This window comes from Microtus oregoni, unplaced genomic scaffold, assembly GCF_018167655.1.
Source record: "Microtus oregoni isolate MIOR12 unplaced genomic scaffold, Mior012 000102F_ref0000329, whole genome shotgun sequence".
Lineage (NCBI taxonomy): Eukaryota > Metazoa > Chordata > Mammalia > Rodentia > Cricetidae > Microtus > Microtus oregoni.
Window position 1 is genome coordinate 269,711 of NW_024544716.1, and position 23,536 is coordinate 293,246.

Consider the following 23,536-nt stretch of genomic DNA (forward strand, 5'->3'; position numbering starts at 1 on the left):
TGGAGATTGGCTTGGTGGACATGGCAGGGGCTCCAGCACCAGCACTTTAGAGGCAGAAGCAGACCTGTCTGTGTGATTTCAAAGCCAGACTGATCAACGTAGAGTGAGTTTAGGTCACTCTATACTGTAAGATCTGCAGAGAACAGGACAAAGTTCCAGGTATGGAATATGCCTATGGGTCTCTTCCCAATAATAACCTCTGTTGTAGAATATATTTGCGAGGAAGTGTCCCAACAGGCATTATTATATTACAATCAGGAAAAAGGAGCATCGTGTCTAGATCTGAGTGAGGATTAAGCCAGATTGACCAGGATTTCCATGAACACAGAGGAAAGAGCAGACAGTTCATCTAGTGATTGTCATCCTTCAAAGACCCACCGATCAATCTTAACCCACTTGCTTGGCATATGTAAGGGAACATAGATGCTAGACTCTCCCACTCAGTACAACCTGGAGATAACACAGTCCCTCCCAGGGGGTAGAAAGCCTCCATCTCAACTTTTTCCAACTCTCTTCTTGCTTCCTACAGAAAATTGCCAAAGTGCACCTTTCACTGGGACAGAATGTGCTCTGCAGCCCTCTGTGCCTGTGCTGAGGAATGCCACACCCTCAGCAGGAACTGTGTGCAATTTCTACGGGGTCTGCACCCCAGCTGTGAGCTCAGCATGGCTCCTGTCATCAGACTCCAGCACATGCTGCCAGCAGCTCATGGACAGTGCCTGTCTTTACCAACGAGCTGGCACGACCATGCTGACTGAGCCAACTGACCAGAACCAGATCTCTACTTCGACATTTTCCTATCCAGGTGTTCTCCACTGGGATCTCAGAGAAAGCACCACCAGAAGGGAAGCTCCATTCCTGGATGCCCCTGTAACTGTCATTGACCAGAATACCACCCCCTCGTCTAGGTCTATAACAGCCCAGTGTGACAATACTTTCCATATCAATGCATTACCGCCATCCTATCCAACACTGTCTGCCTGCCTTGTAGAGGCAACGCCATCAAATCTACCAGATCAACGATATATCCTGGCACCTTGCTACCTGGATGGAAGTCAGGTCTATTACAATGACCAGAACAGCCTGGGTCCTCCGATGGCTGAAGAATTCTGGCAGTGCCTGCAGGCCTATGGCTCTGTGTCCTGCTCTGGGAATCAGGCTTCCTCTCTGCACCCAGGGATGGTGATGGCACTACAGGAGATTCAGCCAATGAACATCCAAACACCTTTCTCCACCTCTCCCATCTACTGGCCCACATCTGCTCAAACCATGCCAGACACCAGTCTTCAAGGTGAGTAAAGCCAGGAAGGGAGGTGTGAGATCAGCCCTCAGAGGAGACACCTTTCAGAAGTGGATGTCCACACAGAGGAAGAATGGGAGTCCTGACATGTAGGCTGTGGCTCAGGCTCATTACCCCTAAATTCAGTCTCTATAATGAGAGAGAATACAGGAAAGTGAGTGACATTCAACCTTCATTAAGACATGTCCAAGGACCACACCACAGGAACGCATTTCACTGCCAAGGCTAATCAGGCCCATGCAGCAGCTCACTAAAATCACCTCCTTCCTAATCTATGTCTCCAGATTCTAGATGACATCGAGAATTTTATCTGTTTTTGTACAACTAAGTTTCCCCTGAGTTGAAACTAGTATCCAGAGAAATGGAACCCTGAATCTGACCTGGAGGAAGTCTTCTCCCACACTCCAAGTGTCTGCTGTGACATTCTCTAACACTTAAGCTCTAGTGACAGTCTGCTTTGACCTGTGTAATATTGATAAGCAGGGTTGAAGCATCTCACCCTATCTGTCACGATCAACCTCTCTCTTTTTCTCTGTCTCTTTTCCTCCTCTACATCTCTCTTCCACTTTCTCTTTTTCTTTTACTCTTTCTTTCTGAATCTTCAGCAGTGACCCAAGGCCAAGACTATGTAGACATGTTCTCTGTTACAAAGTTGATGCTCAAAGCTTTCGCAGTCTTACATTTTGACATCACTAACAAAAATTCTGTGAAACGTGAACCTTAAGGAATGTCAGGGCTTTTGAACCGCTTGCCTTTCAGAATTGAGGAACTCATATGGATACCTAAACCCAAATAAAAATCCAGGCTTCAGGGGCCATATGAGTAATACAATGAACAGAAAGAAACTGGTGGAGATGAGTAAGATTAGGAAACAGTGAGCAACACAACCTGTCTCAGAGCAAACTCCCAAGGCAATGAGAGGCACTGTTTCAAAGGAAAATGGGGGAGAAAGGGAAGAGCGCACACCAAGGAATTCTGTCACCTCCCCATGATCACTAAGCATGTACACACCACACAAACACAAGAGAAAACGTGATCTCACACGGTCATGAGAAACAAATGAGTAGTTACTATGTGTCTCCAAAGAGGGCTGCTTTCCCTGCTCCTCCAGCAGAGCTCATAGCAATGCCTGCAACACTGCTGCAGGAGCCTCAGTGCTCAGGTGCACTGAAAGCGGGGGTAGCATCTCACTTACCAGGCACTGACTTCGAACTTCCTCTTTTTCAGTGGTGGAGAGGGAGACAACCCTGGGGTTGACACCTTCAGGGCAGACACTGTGTCTGCTGCAGAGTCCAGACCTCGGCAATGCCTGCACCCAGGATGCCCAGATGAAGACAGCACCTGTCAGTGGGAACAGGTCATTAATTGCCCTCATGCACAGTCCTTCTGAATTCCTGGCCTTGCCTCCAGCCCCAAGCCTGGAAAAGACACAGAAGAACAATGCAGATGAGATGAATGCTGAGCAATCAACACCTCTGGATTCCTATGAGGGCACAAAATGTAACCAAGACGCATCACCCCTCCCTTCAGCATACCCTGGCATGCAGCAGCCCTTGAACTACAGTGATGTTGGGAGCCTGAGGCAGAAGCTAGCTTCTCAAAATGCCACTTTGGGAAACAGTAGCCTTGGTCTGGAAGACCCTGAGGCTCTGCAGAGTGTCATGGAGTCTAGCAATGACTTTGCAGACATGACTACTCTGGTGGCAGATATTCACCTTCCCCAACTCTTAAACTTCAACACTGGCCTTGACCAAATGGAAGATCACACAGCAAGCCAAACCAAAGACTCCAAAGACATCAGGAGGGACCAGGCCCAGTCACGCACCAGCATCTTTAGTGGACTATCTGAACTGGGCATCAAGAAAAACCAGAAAGTCTCTGATGTGTTTCATGGAGCTCTTCAGGCCAGAACCCATCACGAGGATATGCTGAAGGAAGATGATCCTGGAACCATAGACAACACGGCCAACCACGTGCAGAGCAAATCTCAGATATTTGTACCCAAGAGGCCCAGCGTAGCAAGGGCACAGGGGAAAGAAAAGGCCAAGGACACCAGAGGAAACAGCTCCAAGAAAACAGAGGAGCTGAAGCCATCAAGTCACAGAGTCAAGGCAGAAGAGAAGCCCGCCATCCCAAAGACCAAGAGGAAGAGGAATGCACCTGAGCTCAGCCATGACAGCTTTAAGAAGCCTCGAACTCACCTCGGCATGCACATGCTGGCGTCTGTGCAGGTCTTTCACCCACTGGGGAAGAAGAGTGAGAGGAAAACTGGCGTCTCCTCCTCCCGGGCTCTGCTGAACTTGAGCAGCAACAAAGATCCCAGGACAGGCCCAACCACCACATCCCTGGGAGATGCGCCCCGTGAGGGTCGAGGCCCTGGTAGAATCCCGGGCAATGCTCAGAGAACAGAGAGCAGTGCTCCCAAGCGGTGTCCATCTCTGTGCCTGGATGAGCTGTCCCCAGCTGGGAAGGTCAAATTAGTACCTCTGCCTTTCCTAGCCCTGGACAAGCCTCAAGACAGACCTGTTTCCAGAAAGCTTCACTGCCTGGCTTCGCACAGGCCCACTACAGCTTACCCAGTGAGGTCTCAATCCCACACTGCTAGGCAACCCAAACTCAAGTCATCCCAACCAGCTCCTGCCAGCACATCACTGATGGCCTCTGACAAGTCGGCTCTGCCAGTTGCCACCAGTGCCACACGTCCAATTAGAAGCAAGCCCATCCAGTCTTGTCCTGGGCCTCAACCGCCTGCCTCTTTGCCTGCACCCTACAGAGCATCATCTCTCACTTCACTCCACAGGGAGCCTCTTTCTTTTGCCACAAACAAGACCCTAGATCCTCCCCAGCCTCAATCCCAATACCTGCGGCAAGATTTCAGCCACTTACCAATTCCTTGGAAGAAAGTCAACATTCCGGGGCCAGTCATCTCACAGCCTATCACTGAAGAGCAGAGGCCAGAGAGGGAGGCCATGAAGAGGCGGGCTCAACAGGAGAGAGAGAATGCTGCCAAGTGTACCTCTCTGGGAAAACCACAGCTTTTCCTTCAGAGGGAGAAAGATATGGAAATTTCGAGATATTATGGCTATGCAGTGTAAGTGCTGCCCAAACCTTTGGGACACAACGCTATTCATCACACACAGGTAAGATGTAGATACACATAGATATTCATGCATACATGAAGTTTAGAGGCTTAGCTGAATGTGTAGATATGTAGATACATACATAGTAATGCAGAATAATATTTAGATATATGCATATATGTGAAGGGAAAGAAATAGTTTATAAATTTATAAATACTTGAAGACACTATAAGTGACTGTAGAAACTTAAGACTGCGATTTTATCCATGAGTATATAGAGAGGGCTTTGATGTCTTCCTTAGAACTTTACTATTATTAATTTATGTTTCCTAATTATGTAATAATACATGTGACATAGATACAACATATGCTATAAGTCAGTGGTACTACTTATTTAATGTTAAAGCTGTAGCAAAAAGCTCTAGTGGCAATAAGATTATTTTCCTGGAATTTAATTTTCAGGATTCTAGGATGATGTAGGAGTCCCCTCTGTATGCTGTGAATATGTTTTATTACCACTGGTCATTAATCAGTAAATCTGTTTCAGCCAATGACTGAGCAGGTCAAAGCCATGTAGGAAATTCGAACTGAGATGTAGAGAGAAAGCAGGCAAACTCAAAGAGATGCCATGTAGCTGCCGAAGGAGAAAGATGCCTCAATGCCCGAACATTGCCAATAGGTCACAGACTCACGGGGATAACAGGTTAATATTGCTTGGCTTTATTAAGATGTTAGAGTTAGCCAGGAATATGCTGGGGTCATTGGCTGAACAGTACTGTAATTAATGTGGTTTCTGTCTGATTATTCACGTCAGAGTTACTGAACATGGTAAGTTTCCTAGAGTGCATACTGTAAAGTGAACACACTACTGCTGTCGCCACATCTCCTCCCGTTTCAAACCTCAAACACGAGCCCTTTAGACATCAGTACTCTGCCTGCATTTCATGATATGAAACATAGGGTCCATGTGTGCATAATCAAGATCCTACCTTGAAAGAAATTCTACAAGGCGGAGTATCTTTCTGAGATGGGTTGATTTGGATTACTGGGTTTATCTCAAATTGTATCAATCTTTGAAATTATCCATTTAACATGTTTGTTTTTCGTGTGTGTGTTTGTGTGTGTGTGTTGTCCACATGAACTACTGCGTAACAAATGTATGGAGTGCCCAGAGAGGCCAAACCTGGGCATCAGTTCTCTGGAGTCTGTAATTAAGAGAGACTGAAAACCATCATGAGGTGCTTTGAATTCTACCTGGGGATTCTGCGAGAAAATCAAGTGTTCTTCTCTAAGGAGCCATCTCATCGAACCCGAGTTGAGTACACATAATGGACTGACATTTGATCGCCTGATATTTTCCTCCATCCTGACCTGTCCCTGAATCTTAACCTCCTTGCACTATTCTGTGCTCTAACTGTTTCAGAGTTTGTAACACATTGTCCTCTGAGGCATATGGCATTAACCTTGTATGGGGTGACACATAAGAAATAGAATTAATTTATATATAAGTTTAGTTTCTTGAGACAATGTTTCTCTTCATATCACTGAATATTTGGGAACTGACTTCGCTAATCAGGCTAGCCTTGAAATCACAAAGATCTGCCTGACACTGCCTTTGTAATGCCTTTGCCTATGTCCCTGCCTCAAGAGTGCTGGGACTAAAGGAATGCACCAAAATCCCAGGTGAAAGCACCTTCCTTTCTGTATATGTGGGTCACCGATTTCCCCACCATGATTATGTGAGGATGTATGTTAGCAACAGTACATTTTTGATAGCTACCAAAAGTCACAGAGGCTGAACTGCTTGCGCTTACAACTGTAATTCAACACAGGTTCATTGTTCTGAAAAATTGCTACTCAAACAGAGATCATAGGAACGCCTTCCCCATCACTATAAGGGCCTAAGTGGAGAGGGCACAGAAGGAGGGGAGCATCTCACTTACCAGTCACTAACTTCTTCCTTGACTCTTTTTCAGTGTTGGAGAAGGGGGTGTCCCTGGGACTGACACCTCAGGACAGACAGTCCATCACTTGCAGTCCACAATGTTGCTAGTATTCCACCCTGGATTCACAGATGAGGATGCCACCTGTTGATAGGGACAGGTCATTGACTGCCCCTATCCAAAGGTCTCCCAAATTCCTGGCCTTGACAACAGCTCTCATCCTAGGCGGAAAAAAAAGAAAACAATGTGAACTAGACGACAGCCAATCTATCAATGCTTAAGGATCCCTTAAAGGCACACAGGAAACCTAGTCCCATCACTTCTCCCTTTAGCACAACCCAACTTGCAGCACACGCTGTGCTTTACTGACACTAACACCCTGAGGCAGAAGCGTGCTGTTGACCATGTCTCCTTGCTAAGCAGCACCTTTGGCCATCATGAGCCTGGCACCTGCACACTGTGATGGTCTCCAGCATAGACTTTGCTGACATGACTACACCGGGGCCAGATATTCACCTTCCACAATTTTTCAAATAACTCAATGTATTAAACATATTCAGAGATGCACAGCATCCTTATCCAAAGACTCCATAGTCATCAGGAGGGAATAAGCTGGGGCTCATGAGCAAGACAAAACCAAGAGGACCAGAGAAAACAGCTTCAAGAAAACAGAGGAGCTGAAGCAGTTTAGGAAGAGTCAAGTCAGAAGAGAAGCACACCATCCCAGGACCAAGAGGAGGAGGAATCCACCTGTGCTCAGCCACCACAGCTTTAAGAAGCCTCGAACCCACCCCAGCATGCACGCGCAGGAGTCCGGGAAGGGCTTTCACCTCTTGTGGGGGAAGTGAGAGAAGAAAACTGGCCTCCCCTGAACTCTGTCAACTCTTTCTGCTACTCTGTACTCTATTATTACAAGAGTTTATTGAACTTTGATCTCTGGGGAAGTGGCATTGGATATTCGCAGGGTGACCTTTATTCACTTTCTTTTAGTTCCTTGAGAGAGACTTCTCTCCAAAGCACTATATGTCCTGGTAATAACATCATAGACCAGGTTAGCCTTGAACTCAGTGATCTGCTAGACTCTGCCTCTGCCGCTTCCTCTGTCTTTTGAGTCCCTGCCTCAAGAGTGCTGCGACTAAAGATGTGCTTCAACAATGCAGGTAGAATCAAGATTCTTTCTGTACATGTGGATCACCAGGTTTCCCAGCATGATTTGATGAAGAGTCCATGTGTAGGCAAGGCGATTCTTGCTACTGACCTAAAATCACAAGAGACTTAACTGAATGTATTGACTTAGCTGTATGTATTTACAACTGCAACTCAACTCAGATTCTTTTTTCTGACAGTACCTTTGTTTCACTTGTAGGCTGGACTTCTGACAATGCCTATCTACTTCCAGATAGTACAACATCTGGATTTGACTCAAGGAATGTATTCAACCTGTCCCTAGATATTTATGGTGTTTGTATTTTCTCAATAGGTAATCCCCAGCTACTGTGTAGACACAATACTGTCCATTCTAACAAAGCCTATTTGCTGTCCAGAGTCACTGGTCTAGATAAATATAACACAGCCAGCCGGAAAGGATCCCACAACCTGTATCCAAGCATCCTGACAGGGGCACGATTGACTACAAGAGAATGAAGGAAAGCAATAGTTTAGGGAGGTCTCTGGTTTGATCACTCTCTCTGTGTTTTTTAACTACAGAATTTGGGACTCCATGAGTCTACTGGGCTTCACTGTACTCCTCAGAAAAACAGAAAGGCATTTGAATGGATATACATTCATGTTAAGATGATTATTTTAATCTTTATGTTTTCAAATTAAGTGTCTGGTAGAATAACACTTGTTGAACAAAGCTCAGGAATTATTTTACATATTAAAGCAATTAACAAAAAGATGTACTGAATTCTTCTCATGGACTTTAAGTCTCATTGTACTATTTATTCAATGAACAGATTTTATTCTGTATATTGTATACTGACAACAGCACTCAGTTCCCACCACCTGGCCATTCCTTAGCTCTCACCAAATATCTTAGGCAATGTTCTTCTGCTTTATACTACTGCTTACAATTTCATGAATGTCTATATGTAGAGATGTGTCACCAAGGATCCTCATAGTGAGACAGGATAAGAAGATGTTTCTGTGGGACTGGATACATTTGGTACAATATAATTATCTCGAGTTCCAAGGATTCTCCTGCAATCACCTTGACTGCATTCATTGTTTTTACTGTAACCAGTTCCACTGTGTGCAGACGTCACGTATTTCTTATCATTTGCTCTGCTACTGGACACCAAGTTCAGGCCCTAACACAGGTATCCGAATCCTGAACAAACTGCAATGTACAGCAATGTGCAGAGCAATAACCCATCCAACGCCTTGGAACAGCATGGACAGGAGGAGTGGTAGACCTGGTTTGGTGTTTAAAGACACTGTATACTGAAATACACAGAGGGTACAATACTTCACATTACACCCACCAACTGATCTCCTGCTCCTACGGAAGCAATACTTGCAAGTCCCCAACTTTCAGATAACTCTCCACTTCTTATATTCTGTACCATCTAGAAAGATCAAGTCCAACTGATCTTAGCTAAAATATCTCGATGGGATAGTCATTTTATTCTAGGGTAAAACACCAGGCTACACTACTCTACCTGACTGCATTAGCTCTTACACTGCATTCCTGCTTGCATGACAGCCCCTGATATTTGGATGGACTGCATTGTACATGATCCATTTTGGCATAAGAGGCAATCATCTCACCACAACAGCAGCCACAGCCACTGAGTATCAGCAGCCAAAACTTTTACAGTTTTTCCATCAGCACCAAAAGCACACAGAAAAGGAAGTCGAGAAAGGAGACAGACTGGAGCAGTTCCATCAACACTTGCAGCTACACTAATCTCACGCAGAAGCACAAAGGTTTAGAAGGGAAATACAAAGGCCCATCCATTCCCTTCAATAAAGCAGTAGGAGTTCCCTTCCCACTGTGACCTGTGATCCTCTGAGTCACAGGAGATTCTGTTGTGCATCACGGTACAACATAAAAATTCCCTTCTATGAAAGCCAGCCTGCTAGCAGGAAGGGAGATTACAGTTCAGTCCAAGTCTGACTTCTAGATATCCTACATCTGAAACAGAGGGACGGGACAATCATCTACTTCTTACTCATACCAAATAAAAGGATCCAAAGAGCTTCATCTTTTGGGAGGTCTTGAAGAGTTTCTTGACCGACATCTCCTGAGTCTTAAGATCATTTCTGGGACATAGAATATAGCAGGCATATGGCTTCAGTGAGTGCCACATTTCCACTCATTCAGGGTCCCATTTCTCAACTTCTCTAACTTACTTTTGCTCTCCTTGGAGATGCAATCCATAATTTTCAGGCACTGTGACGATACCACGGTACCACCGACGATAAGAAATGTTTCGTACACATGTGAGCAGGCTCTGTGCAGACCTGCCAATGCCAATTCTATCAGGGGATAGCCTTTGTGCAAAGTCACACACTAAGCAGATTCTCTAAATAGGGAGGGCAGTCTATTCCACTGCAGCTTGCAAAGATCCCCTCACATGGAATTTTGTAATCTAGATAATACAACAAGTCCCTTCAGCTCCTAGTTTTCAGGATTCTCATGGGGCCAGGGCACATCATAACAGCTCTTACGCATCTGGTAGTATCAAACCAATCTCTTTACACTGACTCAAAGACAAGAACATGGCCATCATATACCCATCCACATGAATGCAGTGTTGAATTTACTTGAGTGTATTATTGAACACAGCATGGTCTGTGTTTTAGTTTGCTCTCACCTATATACTTGGCACAACTAAGAGTTTTGTCATTTTGAGTTAAAGACTTCAGGAGTTCATTGACAGGGTATGTGGATTTTAGTTAATTTCTTTCATAAAATGCAGTCAGCGTGAGTAATGTCACCTAACAATGTACATTCCTACAGAATGGGAGAACAAACACCTTCTCACCCAAGTCAACAGTAATGATCTTGTGGGATTACCCACGTTACTTGAAAGTGAAGGAATGTTGGGTTACAAGCACTGGGCATCATTTTTATATGTAGATGTGTAAAATAAAGCAAAAACTCACATGGATATGGTATATGGGACAGGAAATCAAAGTCCCTAGGGCTCTTTCATTAATGGAAGCCAGCAACACAGCTATGTAAAGTGCTCCCCTAGTAATGGGGCAAGGCACAAGAAAGACATCAGAGATCACCCACAATGCACTATTCCATTGACACCTCTGGACCATGTTATTAATGGGAACCCCAAAATTGAATAATAATGAACAAATTGGTCAGAAAAATGCTTACTTTGCGATGCTACTTGGAGCACAACTGAGATACAACAGAGGGGCAATAGTGACGACTTCAAGTACCAATGCACACACTCCTATTTAGCTTATATAGCATAAAACAAACCAGGATCCTAAGGAAAGAGGATAGTTCAATTCAGTGGTTGCCTCCCGGAAGTAGCCTCTCAGACTGATTGTGAAACATGATCTTTTTTTTTGAATATTTATTTATTATGTATACAATATTCTGTCTGTGTGTATGCCTGCAGGCCAGAAGAGGGCACCAGACCCCATTACCCATGGTTTTGAGCCATCACGTGGTTGCTGGGAATTGAACTCAGGACCTTTGGAAGTCAGCAGGCAATGCTCTTAACCTCTGAGCCATCTCTCCAGCCCCTGGAACATGATCTTTATCATTAAATGACAGAGAAGGACCTAGTCTATGCTCGGCAATACTATACAAACACAGTGGAACTTGGAATATATAAGAATGTTGGCTGAGCAAATCTAAAGAGTGCCAGGAAGGAGAAATCCCCTGTGGTCTCTGATTTACCTCTTACCTCAATGTACTGCCTTGGTCTCCTGTTCTGGATTGCTTAAACAATGGTCTGTAAAGCATAACATGAAAGACACTTGATCCTGCACCAAGTTAGCTGAGATTTCTCTGTTTAGGTCTGTATCTCATTTTTTAATTGGGTTATTTGAAATGTTGATGTCTAATTTCTTGAGTTCTTTACATATTTTGGAGATCAGTCCTTTGTCTGATGTGGGGTTGGTGAAGATCTTTTCCCATTCAGTAGGCTGCCTTTTTCTCTTATTGACTGTGTCCTTTGCTTTACAGAAGTTTCTCAGTTTCAGGAAGTTCCATGTATTAATTGTTGCTCTCAGGGTCTGTGCTACTGGGGTAATATTTAGGAAGTGGTCTCACGTGTCCATGCATTGAAGACTACTTCCCACTTTCTCTTCTATTAGGTTCTGTGTGGTCAGATTTATATTAAGATCCATTTAGACTTGAGTTTTGTGCATGGGGATAGATATGAATGTTCAACATCCTTAGCAGTCAGGGAAATGAAGATCAAAATAACTCTGAGATACCATCTTACACCTGTCAGAATGACTAAGATCAAAAACTCCAACGATGCTTATGCTGGAGAGGATGTGGAATAAGGAGAATACTCATCCATTGCTGGTGGGAAAGAAAACTTGTACAACCACTTTGGAAATCAGTATGGTGGTTTCTCAGAAAATTGGCCATCAACCTACCTCAGAATCCAGCAATGCCACTCCTAGGCATATTCCCAAAAGATGTTCAATCATACTCTAAAGACGTTTGTTTGACTATGTTCATAGCAGCATTATTTGTAACAGCCAGAACATGGAAACAACCTCAACCAATGAATGATATCTTGAAATTTGCGTGCAAAAGGGTGGAACTAGAAAACACCATCCTGAGTGAGGTAACCCAGACCCAAACAGATGAATATGGTATGTACTCACTATGTATGTATGTAAAAAAGTGGATACTAGCTATAAACAAAAGATATTGAGGCTATATTTCATAATCCTAGTGAAGTTAAGGAACAAGGTGAACCCTAAGAAAAACGTATATAGATCCACCTGGGAAGGGGAAATAGCCAAGATCACCTGACAAAATTGGGAATATCGGTGTAGAGGGGAGAATGGAGGATGGAAGGGGAAGAGGAAAGTAGAAGGGGAGGGGTGAGGAGAACTTGAGGGAATAGGATAGTCTAGATGGAGGAAGGTCAGAGATGAGAGCAAGGAAAGAGATATTTTGATTGAGGGAGCCATTATGGGACTAGTATGAAACCTTGGCTCTAGAGAAATTCCCAGGAATCCAAAAGGATGACCCCAGCTAAGACTCTAAGCAACAGAGGAGAGGGTGCCCGAACTGGCCTTGCCCTGTGAACAAACTGATGAATATTTTAAATATCACCATAGAACCTTCATCCAGCAATTGATGGAAACAGAGGCAAAGACCTGCATCAGAGCACGGAACTGAGCTTCCAAAGTCCAGTTAAAGAATGGGAGGAGTAAGAATATGAGCAAAGAGGTCAAGACCATGATGGGGACACCCACTGAAACAGTCTACCTGAGCTAATGGGAGCTCACCAAATCCAGCCATACTGGGAAGGAACAAGAAGCTAAATAAGAAGGTGAACCCAAAGAAAAACATATAGTTATCCTCCTGGATATTGGGAGTAGACAAGATTGCCGGGCAAAAAACTGGGATCTTGGGAGTGGGGTGGGATGGGGGTAAAGGGAGATGGGGAGAGAAAAGTGAGAAGGGGAGGATGGGGGGTACTTGGGGGAATGGGATGGTTGGTATACAGGAAGGGTGGATATGGGAGCAGGGAAGTATATATCTTAATTAAGGGAGGGATCTTAGGGTTGGCAAGAGACTTGAACTAAAGGGGCTCCCAGGTGCCCAGGGAAATGTCCCCCGATTAGTTCCTTGGGCAGCTGAGGATAGGGAACCTGAAATGGCCCTATCCTATAGCCATACTGATGAATATCTTGCATATCACCATAGAACCTTCTTCTGGCGATGGATGGAGATAGACACAGAGACCCACATTGGAGCACCGGAATGAGCTCCCAAGGTCCCAATGAGGAGCAGAAGGAGGGAGAACATGAGCAAGGAAGTCAGGACCGCGAGAAGTGCACCCACCCACTGAGACAGTGGGGCTGATCTATTGGGAGCTCACCAAGGCCAGCTGGACTGGGACTGAAAAAGCATGGGATAAAACCGGACTCTCTGAACATGGTGGACAATGAGGGCTGATGAAAAGCCAAGGACGATGGCACTGGGTTTTGATCCTACTGCATGTACTGGCTTTGTGGGAGCCTAGCCAGTTTGGATGCTCACCTTCCTAGACCTGGATGGATGGGGGAGACCTTGGACTTCCCACAGGGCAGGGAACCCTGACTGCTCTTCAGACTGGAGAGGGAGGGGGAGAGAAGTGGGGGGACTGGGAGGGAAATGGAAGGCTGGGAGGAGGCAGAAATGTTTTTTTCCATAAAGAAATAAATAAATAAAAAGAAAATGTAACACCCGATTTTGTGTTACACCCTCGGTACAGTTCGCGAGCCACTGTACCGAACGCGAGTCCAGCAAGAGCATGGAGATTGAAAAGAACAACACACAGAGACCAGTGTCATTCAAAGGAAGATCAGCCAAATGCCATTTATTCAGACTTGGGGAAATCTTTATGTTCCTAACTACTGCACAAGCATCTCTGCCCAGGCAGGTGGGAAATGACCATATTAACAAAGGAGTAAATGCCCTGCAGCTAATCACCAGGCAGGGCAGGGAGAGCACAGAAACACACAGGAAGCTTAGTTAGCTGATCATAAACTGTCCCCACGAATGCACCCCAGGAATAGGGGGACCAGGATCCTACAAGAAAAGCCAAAACAAAAAGAAAAATAATAAAAGAAAAAAGAAAAGAAAAAAAAAAGAATAGGACCAAACTAGTCCTTCTGAAAGTTGTTGACAGTTGCATGGCTGGGGCAGACTGAGGGGCCACTGACAATAGCACCAGAATTTATCCCTACTGCTTGGGCTGGCTTTTTGGGAACCCATTCTCTTTGGATGTATACCTTGTTCAGCCTAGATATAGTAGGGAGGGCCTTGGACTTTCCACAAACCAATGTGCATTACCCTCTCTGAGGATTGGATAAGGGTTGTGTGAGAGGATGTGAGGAGGGACTGGGAGAAGGGAAGAAGTGGTAACTTGGATTGGTAATTTTTTAAAACATAATCAATTAAAAACCATTCAGAGTAGCTGAGTCTAGGCAGCACAACAGCAACAAGAGACTGAAAAGGGGAACAGTTGTATCCATGCCCACCTTCAGCCATTAGGTTGCCTGTTCCTACCAGCAGCATCCAAATAAAAGCATCTTCATGATACTCAGTGGACCACTGATCTGGAAGATCAAAGTGGCATCACCCATGAGTGTAATGATGATGGGTCAGGCTGGTCCAAGAGTAAAAACATACAAAGAAGGGATGAAAGAATACGAGAGAGTTGTCAGTCCAGCATGGGCCAGCACAGAATAAGGAAGGACTGTAGGAGAAGCTGTTCTTCCTTTTGGAGACTACAGCTCCCAGCATCCCCCTGGACTGGAAGCCCCAAAGGCACAGGGCATTTCTCCCAGACGCCTGTGAGTTCCCCGTTAAAAACAGGGGTCACCACGAGCTCTCTCTCTCTCTCTCTCTCTCTCTCTCTCTCTCTCTCTCTCTCTCTCTGCCCTTCTCTCCTTTCATCTCTGCAAACCTGTCCCTTACTTGTTGTTACCCCCCCCATTAAAGTGCAGCCACGTGGGACCCCAGCGTGTCTGTGTCTCCTTCCTAACCCCAAATCGCCCTGTGTCTCGCGTAATGTCTCCACTCTCTAACCCCACAGACAGACAAACAAGACAAAAAAGAATAACAGAAGCAACAAGAAGACAAGTGTCTTAGAGTTCATCAACATGCACGCAGCACACTGAGCCCTGACCTTGCACATAGTCACAAAGGAACACTTTGATCTCTTCCTTGGGTCATGGACAGATGCTGATGGCACAAAAGCCAGACGGACTGGAATGGCGTATCACCTGAGTTCCCTCAACAGCAGTTCTCCCTCCTGCCCAAGACTACTCACTGTATGTAAGTGTAGGCTGATGGGACACTTTCTGTTGGAAGGTGACCCATCATGTGTACATTACACACCGCTTCATCAGTGAACCTTATGAGAGCACTGCCATGATAGCCTAGGCTAAACGCCATGGGAAGTGGCACGTCCATGCCATGATTGCCTCTTTCACTAGCCCACACCTCAGCCTCCATGGCTACTGTTGGTCTCCTGGCATCTTCTCCAACCAATCCCATCTTCTAGTTAGGAATCGAACCTTCCCATTGGCTGTTGCCTCATTTATGACATCATTCTCCCTCCAACCCTACCAGCACCTGGTAGAATCTTGGTGTTTCCATGGTGATGACTGTAAACAACTTTGGATCATCACAGGTCCAGGTGACCAGTGACCAGTGAGTGCTGTCTGATACTGGACACACTTGCCACTGAGGTCAGCTGATCAGAAAAAGCCAACCGATTATCTTGCTCCATTGTACTTTGGATTGCTTATCCTCTCCCCTTGACCATGTCAGGTAAGGATAGAGACTTTAAAACATGTGATCTTCTCCATTGACTTTTACTATACTAGTAAATCTTTGCTGAATGTGGATAGTATTGATGTTGATATAGATATCTAGATTTGAATGTCACATTTAGCTTTGGTTCTTACTAAGTAGGTGATTTTAGACAAAAAGTTTATTCTCAAGTGTTTTCCATCCGCCTCAAGGAGTGAACAGTGTCACTATGCTTGGGTCCTGTACTGTTGGGTTTTCAGAAGAAAGTGAAGAGGGAATAAAATCAGGCTCTTTTGGATGGTATTAAACTACAGAGACACGGGAACATGAACAAGGCACGCAGAGATCTCGCACTCCACACCACTAATGAGACAGTCTCCCCATACTACTGTTTCCAATCTTAGTTTAAAATTCAGGGCGACTCTAACAGTATTGGTCACACCACGGATGGTGGCACACAACTATAATCACAACATAGAGAGAACTGGGTGGGATGGAGAACAGTTCAAGTCTGACATGCTCTAAACTGGCCTCTCTCCATACTCACCAAATGAATATTGACTATGGACAAAATGGCGACTGCCATGTTGTGCAGTCACTTGGACTTCCCTGGATTAAACATGGAGAGTGGAAGAGAATAAGAGGACTGTGGAATCTGAGAAGGCAGTTGTTGTACTGAAATTAATTTTGACATTGTTGCTGGAAGGACAGACCCACAGGAAGTCAGGGAAGGGGGCAAACACAGTACGGGTCTAGAAAGTATATAAATATATGAAGGCACACTGCAGAGGGGACCCTGGTGGTCCACAATGGTAGTTTAGAACACAATGTTGAAGACGACCACAGATTATAATCAAAACAGACAAGGCATTGTCATTTCCCAAGCCATGTTTAACCAAATGTACTGTTCAGATTTGTCTGTACAAAGGTTCCCTGGCACATATAGAAAGAATATCCTGATCTGGTCCCTGGCTCTTACACTCCATCCAGACCACTTTCTGCCCAGTTCCCCATGTCTCATGTGCACTGGTGGTGTTGGATAGGATCAACTGGGGCTGCGAAGTCCAGTCAGTTAGAGTCTGACCATGGCAACTGACACGCTGTTGTGAGGGGGGATTCTCACAAGGATTCCCCCTTAGAAGAGATATAAAAATTAACAGTTACTGAGGAGCTGTTAAGAAAACAATTTAATCAACAGATATTAAATTGAGAAGCAATCATATTCAGAGATGAACCCCATAAAACATTAGCAGTCTCAAGAGGACACACTAAACTGGTGCAAACACGAAGAAATGTTGTCAGTAGGTTGTATTTCTGAAATCATATTTGAATAATGCTTAAAAGTTATAAGATTATAAGAGATCCTCAATTATACAAGAAATGCAAGGGAAAAAAAGAGAGAGGGGGAAGGAATAATTACCTCAATTTGGTACACATTTGTTAAACATCATTTCAGAAAAAAACTCAATAAAATAGAGATTGGCCTGGTGGACATGGCAGGGGCTCCAGCACCAGAACTTTAGAGGCAGAAGCAGACCTGTCTGTGTGATTTCAAAGCCAGACTGATCAACGTAGAGTGAGTTTAGGTCACTCTATACTGTAAGATCTGCAGAGAACAGGACAAAGTTCCAGGTATGGAATATGCCTATGGGTCTCTTCCCAATAATAACCTCTGTTGTAGAATATATTTGCGAGGAAGTGTCCCAACAGGCATTATTATATTACAATCAGGAAAAAGGAGCATCGTGTCTAGATCTGAGTGAGGATTAAGCCAGATTGACCAGGATTTCCATGCCCACACAGGAAAAAGCAGACAGTTCATCTAGTGATTGTCATCCTTCAAAGCCCCACCGATCAATCTTAACCCATTTGCTTGGCATATGTAAGGGAACATAGATGCTAGACTCTCCCACTCAGTACAACCTGGAGATAACACAGGCCCTCCCAGGGGGTAGAAAGCCTCCATCTCAACTTTTTCCAACTCTCTTCTTGCTTCCTACAGAAAATTGCCAAAGTGCACCTTTCACTGGGACAGAATGTGCTCTGCAGCCCTCTGTGCCTGTGCTGAGGAATGCCACACCCTCAGCAGGAACTGTGTGCAATTTCTATGGGGTCTGCACCCCAGCTGTGAGCTCAGCATGGCTCCTGTCATCAGACTCCAGCACATGCTGCCAGCAGCTCATGGACAGTGCCTGTCTTTACCAACGAGCTGGCACGACCATGCTGACTGAGCCAACTGACCAGAACCAGATCTCTACTTCGACATTTTCCTATCCAGGTGTTCTCCACTGGGATCTCAGAGAAAGCACCACCAGAAGGGAAGCTCCATTCCTGGATGCCCCTGTAACTGTCATTGACCAGAATACCACCCCCTCGTCTAGGTCTATAACAGCCCAGTGTGACAATACTTTCCATATCAATGCATTACCGCCATCCATTCCAACACTGTCTGCCTGCCTTGTACAGGCAACGCCATCAAATCTACCAGATCAACGATATATCCTGGCACCTTGCTACCTGGATGGAAGTCAGGTCTATTACAATGACCAGAACAGCCTGGGTCCTCCGATGGCTGAAGAATTCTGGCAGTGCCTGCAGGCCTATGGCTCTGTGTCCTGCTCTGGGAATCAGGCTTCCTCTCTGCACCCAGGGATGGTGATGGCACTACAGGAGATTCAGCCAATGAACATCCAAACACCTTTCTCCACCTCTCCCATCTACTGGCCCACATCTGCTCAAACCATGCCAGACACCAGTCTTCAAGGTGAGTAAAGCCAGGAAGGGAGGTGTGAGATCAGCCCTCAGAGGAGACACCTTTCAGAAATGGATGTCCACACAGAGGAAGAATGGGAGTCCTGACATGTAGGCTGTGGCTCAGGCTCATTACCCCTAAATTCAGTCTCTATAATGAGAGAGAATACAGGAAAGTGAGTGACATTCAACCTTCATTAAGACATGTCCAAGGACCACACCACAGGAACGCATTTCACTGCCAAGGCTAATCAGGCCCATGCAGCAGCTCACTAAAATCACCTCCTTCCTAATCTATGTCTCCAGATTCTAGATGACATCGAGAATTTTATCTGTTTTTGTACAACTAAGTTTCCCCTGAGTTGAAACTAGTATCCAGAGAAATGGAACCCTGAATCTGACCTGGAGGAAGTCTTCTCCCACACTCCAAGTGTCTGCTGTGACATTCTCTAACACTTAAGCTCTAGTGACAGTCTGCTTTGACCTGTGTAATATTGATAAGCAGGGTTGAAGCATCTCACCCTATCTGTCACGATCAACCTCTCTCTTTTTCTCTGTCTCTTTTCCTCCTCTACATCTCTCTTCCACTTTCTCTTTTTCTTTTACTCTTTCTTTCTGAATCTTCAGCAGTGACCCAAGGCCAAGACTATGTAGACATGTTCTCTGTTACAAAGTTGATGCTCAAAGCTTTCGCAGTCTTACATTTTGACATCACTAACAAAAATTCTGTGAAACGTGAACCTTAAGGAATGTCAGGGCTTTTGAACCGCTTGCCTTTCAGAATTGAGGAACTGATATGGATACCTAAACCCAAATAAAAATCCAGGCTTCAGGGGCCATATGAGTAATACAATGAACAGAAAGAAACTGGTGGAGATGAGTAAGATTAGGAAACAGTGAGCAACACAACCTGTCTCAGAGCAAACTCCCAAGGCAATGAGAGGCACTGTTTCAAAGGAAAATGGGGGAGAAAGGGAAGAGCGCACACCAAGGAATTCTGTCACCTCCCCATGATCACTAAGCATGTACACACCACACAAACACAAGAGAAAACGTGATCTCACACGGTCATGAGAAACAAATGAGTAGTTACTATGTGTCTCCAAAGAGGGCTGCTTTCCCTGCTCCTCCAGCAGAGCTCATAGCAATGCCTGCAACACTGCTGCAGGAGCCTCAGTGCTCAGGTGCACTGAAAGCGGGGGTAGCATCTCACTTACCAGGCACTGACTTCGAACTTCCTCTTTTTCAGTGGTGGAGAGGGAGACAACCCTGGGGTTGACACCTTCAGGGCAGACACTGTGTCTGCTGCAGAGTCCAGACCTCGGCAATGCCTGCACCCAGGATGCCCAGATGAAGACAGCACCTGTCAGTGGGAACAGGTCATTAATTGCCCTCATGCACAGTCCTTCTGAATTCCTGGCCTTGCCTCCAGCCCCAAGCCTGGAAAAGACACAGAAGAACAATGCAGATGAGATGAATGCTGAGCAATCAACACCTCTGGATTCCTATGAGGGCACAAAATGTAACCAAGACGCATCACCCCTCCCTTCAGCATACCCTGGCATGCAGCAGCCCTTGAACTACAGTGATGTTGGGAGCCTGAGGCAGAAGCTAGCTTCTCAAAATGCCACTTTGGGAAACAGTAGCCTTGGTCTGGAAGACCCTGAGGCTCTGCAGAGTGTCATGGAGTCTAGCAATGACTTTGCAGACATGACTACTCTGGTGGCAGATATTCACCTTCCCCAACTCTTAAACTTCAACACTGGCCTTGACCAAATGGAAGATCACACAGCAAGCCAAACCAAAGACTCCAAAGACATCAGGAGGGACCAGGCCCAGTCACGCACCAGCATCTTTAGTGGACTATCTGAACTGGGCATCAAGAAAAACCAGAAAGTCTCTGATGTGTTTCATGGAGCTCTTCAGGCCAGAACCCATCACGAGGATATGCTGAAGGAAGATGATCCTGGAACCATAGACAACACGGCCAACCACGTGCAGAGCAAATCTCAGATATTTGTACCCAAGAGGCCCAGCGTAGCAAGGGCACAGGGGAAAGAAAAGGCCAAGGACACCAGAGGAAACAGCTCCAAGAAAACAGAGGAGCTGAAGCCATCAAGTCACAGAGTCAAGGCAGAAGAGAAGCCCGCCATCCCAAAGACCAAGAGGAAGAGGAATCCACCTGAGCTCAGCCATGACAGCTTTAAGAAGCCTCGAACTCACCTCGGCATGCACATGCTGGCGTCTGTGCAGGTCTTTCACCCACTGGGGAAGAAGAGTGAGAGGAAAACTGGCGTCTCCTCCTCCCGGGCTCTGCTGAACTTGAGCAGCAACAAAGATCCCAGGACAGGCCCAACCACCACATCCCTGGGAGATGCGCCCCGTGAGGGTCGAGGCCCTGGTAGAATCCCGGGCAATGCTCAGAGAACAGAGAGCAGTGCTCCCAAGCGGTGTCCATCTCTGTGCCTGGATGAGCTGTCCCCAGCTGGGAAGGTCAAATTAGTACCTCTGCATTTCCTAGCCCTGGACAAGCCTCAAGACAGACCTGTTTCCAGAAAGCTTCACTGCCTGGCTTCGCACAGGCCCACTACAGCTTACCCAGTGAGGTCTCAATCCCACACTGCTAGGCAACCCAAACTCAAGTCATCCCAACCAGCTCCTGCCAGCACATCACTGATGGCCTCTGACAAGTCGGCTCTGCCAGTTGCCACCAGTGCCACACGTCCAATTAGAAGCAAGCCCATCCAGTCTTGTCCTGGGCCTCAACCGCCTGCCTCTTTGCCTGCACCCTACAGAGCATCATCTCACACTTCACTCCACAGGGAGCCTCTTGCTTTTGCCACAAACAAGACCCTAGATCCTCCCCAGCCTCAATCCCAATACCTGCGGCAAGATTTCAGCCACTTACCAATTCCTTGGAAGAAAGTCAACATTCCGGGGCCAGTCATCTCACAGCCTATCACTGAAGAGCAGAGGCCAGAGAGGGAGGCCATGAAGAGGCGGGCTCAACAGGAGAGAGAGAATGCTGCCAAGTGTACCTCTCTGGGAAAACCACAGCTTTTCCTTCAGAGGGAGAAAGATATGGAAATTTCGAGATATTATGGCTATGCAGTGTAAGTGCTGCCCAAACCTTTGGGACACAACGCTATTCATCACACACAGGTAAGATGTAGATACACATAGATATTCATGCATACATGAAGTTTAGAGGCTTAGCTGAATGTGTAGATATGTAGATACATACATAGTAATGCAGAATAATATTTAGATATATGCATATATGTGAAGGGAAAGACATAGTTTATAAATTTATAAATACTTGAAGACACTATAAGTGACTGTAGAAACTTAAGACTGCGATTTTATCCATGAGTATATAGAGAGGGCTTTGATGTCTTCCTTAGAACTTTACTATTATTAATTTATGTTTCCTAATTATGTAATAATACATGTGACATAGATACAACATATGCTATAAGTCAGTGGTACTACTTATTTAATGTTAAAGCTGTAGCAAAAAGCTCTAGTGGCAATAAGATTATTTTCCTGGAATTTAATTTTCAGGATTCTAGGATGATGTGGGAGTCCCCTCTGTATGCTGTGAATATGTTTTATTACCACTGGTCATTAATGAGTAAATCTGTTTCAGCCAATGACTGAGCAGGTCAAAGCCATGTAGGAAATTCGAACTGAGATGTAGAGAGAAAGCAGGCAAACTCAAAGAGATGCCATGTAGCTGCCGAAGGAGAAAGATGCCTGAATGCCCGAACATTGCCAATAGGTCACAGACTCACGGTGATAACAGGTTAATATTACTTGGCTTTATTAAGATGTTAGAGTTAGCCAGGGATATGCTGGGGTCATTGGCCGAACAGTACTGTAATTAATGTGGTTTCTGTCTGATTATTCACGTCAGAGTTACTGAACATGGTAAGTTTCCTAGAGTGCATACTGTAAAGTGAACACACTACTGCTGTCGCCACATCTCCTCCCATTTCAAACCTCAAACACGAGCCCTTTAGACATCAGTACTCTGCCTGCATTTCATGATATGAAACATAGGGTCCATGTGTGCATAATCAAGATCCTACCTTGAAAGAAATTCTACAAGGCGGAGTATCTTTCTGAGATGGGTTGATTTGGATTACTGGGTTTATCTCAAATTGTATCAATCTTTGAAATTATCCATTTAACATGTTTGTTTTTCGTGTGTGTGTATGTGTGTGTGTGTGTGTGTTGTCCACATGAACTACTGCGTAACAAATGTATGGAGTGCCCAGAGAGGCCAAACCTGGGCATCAGTTCTCTGGAGTCTGTAATTAAGAGAGACTGAAAACCATCATGAGGTGCTCTGAATTCTACCTGGGGATTCTGCGAGAAAATCAAGTGTTCTTCTCTAAGGAGCCATCTCATCGAACCCGAGTTGAGTACACATAATGGACTGACATTTGATCGCCTGATATTTTCCTCCATCCTGACCTGTCCCTGAATCTTAACCTCCTTTCCCTATTCTGTGCTCTAACTGTTTCAGAGTTTGTAACACATTGTCCTCTGAGGCATATGGCATTAACCTTGTATGGGGTGACACATAAGAAATAGAATTAATTTATATATAAGTTTAGTTTCTTGAGACAATGTTTCTCTTCATATCACTGAATATTTGGGAACTGACCTCGCTAATCAGGCTAGCCTTGAAATCACAAAGATCTGCCTGACACTGCCTTTGTAATGCCTTTGCCTGTGTCCCTGCCTCAAGAGTGCTGGGACTAAAGGAATGCACCAAAATCCCAGGTGAAAGCACCTTCCTTTCTGTATATGTGGGTCACCGATTTCCAAACCATGATTATGTGAGGATGTATGTTAGCAACAGTACATTTTTGATAGCTACCAAAAGTCACAGAGGCTGAACTGCTTGCGCTTACAACTGTAATTCAACACAGGTTCATTGTTCTGAAAAATTGCTACTCAAGCAGAGATCATAGGAACGCCTTCC

The 23,536-nt window shown here is 45.2% G+C and overlaps 1 protein-coding gene across 1 annotated transcript; it reads left to right on the top strand.

The window, feature by feature from the left end:
* The first annotated feature begins 747 nt into the window (after positions 1-747).
* On the top strand, positions 748-4,395 carry LOC121443183 (uncharacterized protein C2orf78 homolog). Its single transcript, XM_041644855.1, has 2 exons — positions 748-1,291; positions 2,528-4,395. The coding sequence occupies exons 1-2, from the start codon at positions 748-750 to the stop codon at positions 4,393-4,395; spliced, it is 2,412 nt and encodes an 803-aa protein (XP_041500789.1).
* Positions 4,396-23,536: the final 19,141 nt, after the last annotated feature.